The 5678-nt window shown below is 45.2% G+C and overlaps 1 protein-coding gene across 1 annotated transcript in view; it reads right to left on the bottom strand.

Annotated features, from left to right (window-relative positions):
* Window positions 1-2906: 2906 nt before the first annotated feature.
* Window positions 2907-5678, bottom strand: part of HRH3 (histamine receptor H3) — a 12557-nt gene continuing 9785 nt past the window's right edge. The window contains 4 exon segments of the mRNA XM_031059079.1: window positions 2907-4548; window positions 4550-4599; window positions 5453-5637; window positions 5640-5657. Coding sequence (XP_030914939.1) covers window positions 3750-4548; window positions 4550-4599; window positions 5453-5637; window positions 5640-5657 — 1052 coding nt within the window. The 3' untranslated portion in view covers window positions 2907-3749.

The raw sequence follows: 5678 nt of genomic DNA, 5'->3' as shown, positions 1-5678 counted from the left end.
TTGCAGAACAAGCTCTGTAGAGTGCAGGAGGTCTCTTTTAGGACCAGATCTGTACTGCAAAGTTGTGCTGGTGTCACTGCTCCACAGATGGGGTTGTGAAAAATCAATCCCCTCTCGCAGAAATCACATTGTTAAAGTTCTTTCTGGCAAGGATATTAACCCCTGGTCTTTCCATCCTAGTTCTGCTGTGAAAATGAATGGTCATTTACAAACCATTAGCATTCTTTCAAATCAAAATATAATCACATCTTGCTATTTTCAAAGCCCTTCTCTCCCAGCAAATCTCATTAATTATCACAGACAGGTGTTTTTCAACAAAAGATCCTTGCATTCTCTCTTCTTCTCCAGCCTCCTACTTGAGCTAATGAAGCTTCAGTGATGTCTGTGGAACAATGGAGCAATTTCTGTAACTGCAGGTTGGAGAGAAAAAATAAGGGATGGTAATTGAGGAGGGGCTGGAGGAGAGGCTGTGGAGCAGAGTTCCTCTGCTGTGCAAAGAGATCTCTCATTACTGGTGATTAGGGAGGAAGCATTTAGAGAGACAGAAAGAAAGTAGCTGTGCTAAAATAAAAAATGATTTTTGATAGTTTATTGATATGCAGATGATGCTGTAGGAGAAGACCACAGACCTCTTTAGGGCAGCCTTTATGTCCTCGAGTTAATGGAGTGGAGATTTGTATCAAGAGAGGGGAACTGGCATCACCTCCACTCTGCTCCTGTGGGAAGTCTCTTATCCAAAAAGCTCCCTGGCATGACTTGCAGCTGCCTGAATGCTGTTTACCAACACTCCCTGCATAAATTGGATGCTTCTCTCTGGAATTTGCCAGGTTTCTTTTCTCTGTGGAGATGTGCTGTGGAAATGAAGCCTATGTGCTTCCCCAAATATTTGAATCATATTAATTATTACAGTGAGTCTTCCTTCATGGCTGTTGTAAATAAGTCCTGCCTGCTTAGCTTATGCCAAGACAATAGGAAAAAGGCAAATTTTTAGCCTGTAAAAATAAATGATACGCAGGTGTTTTGCTGGGCTGGGTGACAAGCACCCCTGCCTTATCCAGTGGTTCTGCATTTTCATAATTCATATTGGCTTATGTCTAGAAGCTCCCCAGTTGATGCCTCTTCCAAATGCATATAGACATTTATATTCTGAACACTGACAATCAGCAGAATTCAAATACTCTTTTAAGCATATTTGAATTAGTCATCAGCTACTCTGAAACTTCAGAGCAGTTCCCAACATTTTCAGTATGAAAACCAGGCTCAGGTGTGACCTCATGTCCAAGCATAAATAGTTATTTTTCCTTTTTATCTGGCAAAGCAAGAGCTCTTATTTCAGGAAGGAATATAAGTATCTTCCCTGCAAAATCCAACAATAAATAAAATTACTTTCAGCCAAGTATAGATAATTCTGCTCACATGGAGGTCACAGACCATGAAAATACTGTGCAAAAGGCTCACAAGGAAATATATTCTTTTCTTCCCTCTGGGAAAGGAAGGTGTCACACCAGGCACCTTTTTTAATCAGAATGAATGATCTAGTAGTTCCACCTCTCCTGTTGAACTACTGAAGAGAACTACAGCTGGAAACTGTGCCTTGGGCACGTTATGGCTTTGTCATTTTTAAGTAAACCAGTGAGGTTTGTGAGTTATAGGAAGAGTTATTGCGGATGGAACACCTCCAGATCCCAGCTGCATGTAACATGCTCTGGAAAAGACCAGAAGCTGGAGAGAATTGAGTGATGTGCGCTCACCAGACCCTCAGGGGGCTGTCAGGAACCTGCTCAGCAGAGGTGAGAGACACTCAGCTGTTTCAGGAGCTGGTTTTTCTGTGACATGTATATCTGCCTCCTCAGGTAAACCCATGGATGTTTTGCTTCCAGTTGGATTTTATCATTTCTGACAACACCTTTTACACCATAAAATATGCAGCAAGCTTCTTATAAAAATACTTTATTGAAGTTTTCAGAAGGGAGCAGACACAGGGAAAGGTACGACCAGGCTCAACATTTATCCTGTCAATTCACAGCACACATACTTTGAGGGGTGAATTTTAACCCATATATAACAGACTGACAGAACATGTCACAAGCCTGAAATATCACATACACAAGACAAAACATCATTTAAAACCTGACTTCAGGTGACAATACTCATCTACTTGACAAATATCACTGAGATACAGTCTGATGGCATTTTCTTTTTACTTTTAGCAGCAGCCAAAAGCAGTTTGTTTGCAGCAGCAAAATGTAACTGGCGATCACAACATCATAAGCTTTTGGTACCGCTTTACAACATTTGGGTTTCTATTTGTAAATGGAGTTTTCAGACTTAGGATCTTGAGCTCCCCTGTGCAGTACTGTTAAATACGAGCATTTGCCATGGCAACTAATTACTTATTTGTGTTACTACATCTCTGAGCAGCGCCAGCAGTGGAATTGATCTGCTTTTTGGTCATACTGCCTCTGTGCCCAAGGAGGCTGCAGAACAAATGGGCAACTGTGATGAAGCATGAGATGGGAAGCAGAGTAAAATGACCAGGATTTTTTGGTAGGACCAAGGTTAGAGCCCTGGTCTCTTGAATCTGGTGTTCTATCTGTGCAATTAGTTGACAGCTCTAAAAAAAGTTCAAATTAAACAGTAAAAGAATTGATGGTTGTGTTGACTGAATCAGCTCAAGCTCCAATGCTCAAGCTCCAATGAAGTGAGGTATTTTAAAAGAAAGAATGCAAGAGTTCTGAAACTTGAAAAATTTAAGAGGTCTGAAAGGAACATTTTAAAAAGGAACATAACAAAAACAATACAAGATTTGCTTCTGTCTGAGCTTGTCATTCCCTAACACAGTGCCGGAAGAGTATCTTTAAGATCCTGCAGGAGAGATTTGAAGATGTCTTTGGGTTGTCAGGATGGAGTCTGTGGAGAAGCTGGCGCTGTGCTGGCACCTTTCCCATGGGCACAGAACCCTTTCCTAGGGCCCTTCCAGGGCTGGTTCCTGCTGCATGGCTCTGGCCAGGAGGGAAACACTCCCACAGGAGCCCCGGGCAGCGTGTGGCAGGACCCAGAGGAAATCAGAGCAGTTCTGAAGCAGGAAGGGATCAAACAATGCCAACAGCACGATGCTCAATGCCTCAGAGCCTGGCTGTAACCTCCTTAGGGCAGAGATCTGTCCCTTCTTGGGGTGTGGAAGGGACATCTATTGCACCCCATGAAACAGGGATCCAGATTATGGCTGCAGCTGCTGTAACAAAAATGATAAATGAGATGTTTTGCTTTTGAGGTTTGTTCTTTTCTTTCTGTATCATCATCATCTACGTGTAATAGGTGTGAGGAAAAATCTCTCCCATTTATGAGGAAGATCAGGTCTGCCAACAGCTAAGCTGTAGTTTAGCACAGTAGTTTAAGCCAGATATTTATTTTTATTAGCTTTTTCTTTTCAGTTTTCAGTTTATTGGAGCAAAATGCTGGTGCTGCTCAGGCTGACTAGGTGGCAGCAGAGCTCTTTTGTGGCACCTGCAACTGGTGGACACAGGTTTCACTACCCGTGGTTAATGTCAATAAACCCCTTTATCCTTCTCTGCGGTGGGATTTTGTCGTTGATGAACTAAAATAAGTTAATAGTGGGCTCTCTTCTTCCTCACCCGCCTCACACCACTGCTCCTGAGTTCTTCCAAGGAAACAAGCTCCAGTCCCACACCAGTACAGCAGAAGTAAACCAAGGCGTTTCTCATCCTCACACTGGGCTGCCTTCACCCTCAGTAGTTCTGAAGGGCATAGTGAGGCTGAACCTTCAGCTTCTTGGGGCAAAGGAGTTTAATAAAAGCCCTTCTGAAGCTGGAGTGGCAGAGAGGGTACAGGACAGGGTTGACAGCTGAGTTGATCCACAGCAGCCAAAAAGAAGTCTCATACCAGAACTCAGAGATGCACTGGCCGTGGCAGCCAGCGCGGATGATCATCAGGAGAGTGTACGGTGCCCAGCAAATCCCAAAAATGCCCACAATGATTGCCAGTGATTTGGCCACTTTCTTGTCTCTGGAGAGCCTGAAGTGTTGAGTTGTGCTCTGGGACACGATCTTCACCCGTTTCTCTGAGGACAGAGTGGAGGCTGAAGTTTTGCAGCTCTTTTTGTTGCAACACTTGGGTTTCCTGGAGCTCTCCAAGCTCGTTTCCAGCAGGTTTTTGGCATCCAGGCTGGAAGTGGAGGCTGCTGCTTGAGGTTTGCTCTTAGAGAGGTTGAGGGTTTCAGCTGACTCCTTCTGCTCCCGCTTACAGCATTTCAAAGAAAGCTTTGCTTCTGGGCTCCTTTCCATCTCTTCAGTGAAGGACTGGTCGTGCACTTCGTGGAGAACATCCAGGCGCATTTTGGTGCGCTTCTGGATGTTCAGGTAAATGCTCAGGTTGAAAAACATCACGCTGATGAAAGGGGTGAAAAACTCCAGCGTGGAGGCTGTCATGAGGAAATACCAGTTGTAGAAGAACTCAGCATAGCATTCCCCACTGGGGATGATGCTCTGGCCTGATATGTACTCCCAGCTGATAATGGCAGGTCCGTACCAGCTCCAGCACTGCTTGCCTGGTGTTGCCTTGCTGGGCTCTGTAGGCGACCTGCAAGAGGAAAGCCTTTTCTTACACACAGTCCCACACCCCAGCTGGCTGAGGCTTCTCACAAATGGACTATTAGCATTCCTGGTAAAGTTGCTAGGCAATACCCCAGCAGTCCAACAAATTGATATGCCATAGGCAACAGGAGCAATTGCTAGATAAATCACACTCTTACAGGGAAGATTTAGAACACTCATTTTACAGCTCCAAAATATGGTGTCTGCTAAGTGGAAATGTACTGATTTGGTTGGAGCTGGCAGCAGTCTGCACCCACCACTTTCCTGAGCTGTCCCAGCTACTCCCTGTCAGTCCCAAGGGCAGGGACTTGACCAGCTCCTGGGCTAAATCTGTGCTGTATTTGTAGTCAGGGAACGAGCAAACAGCAGTGGGTCAGATCTGCCTGGGAACTGCTCATTACCTCCTGCAAAAGGCCGAGCATTTTGATCTCCCACACTCTCAGAGACAACTCCACATTCCCTGCCACAGCTGGCAGTGCTATTTACTGCCATGAAGCTGTGAGTCTGACTGCAATCCACTTGTTTGTCCTGGGGATAATAAGCTCTTGCAAGTTAGTTTAAAGTCTGCTTACCTGGCTGGCTTGCTTGTACACAGCTACCCTGTCACCTGGGAAGGGAACACCTGCACAACGGGGACTGAGCTTTATGTGATTTAATTATGCCAGGAATACTAATCTGAAACCACATCTGAATTATGCATTTATGGATGATTATTGCCTTCCACGCTGAAAGATTAATAATTTCTGGAGGATTCAAAGAACTTTTAAGTACTGCAGACAATCTGGAGAGTAAAGCAGGAGGAGAGTTATGTCCCTCTCAGCTGCCATGACAGGACTCACCGCTCTTGTCACCGAGAGGAATCTGTCGTAGCTAATTAGGACGATGTTGAAGACCGAAGAGGTGCACAGCAAGTAATCAACCACCAGCCAGAGTTTGCAGAGGCTTCTCCCGAAGATCCATCTCCCCGTCAGCACATAGGGCACGTAGAGAGGGATGCAGAAGGCACCTGCAAGCGGAGGGGTCGGTCCCGGTGAGAGCCGGGCTCTGCCCGGGGGGACCCGCGGC

The sequence above is a fragment of the Geospiza fortis genome, unplaced genomic scaffold (assembly GCF_000277835.1).
Source record: "Geospiza fortis unplaced genomic scaffold, GeoFor_1.0 scaffold361, whole genome shotgun sequence".
NCBI lineage: Eukaryota > Metazoa > Chordata > Aves > Passeriformes > Thraupidae > Geospiza > Geospiza fortis.
The sequence above is the reverse complement of the archived record's forward strand: the minus strand, read 5'-3'. Positions and strand labels throughout refer to the sequence as shown.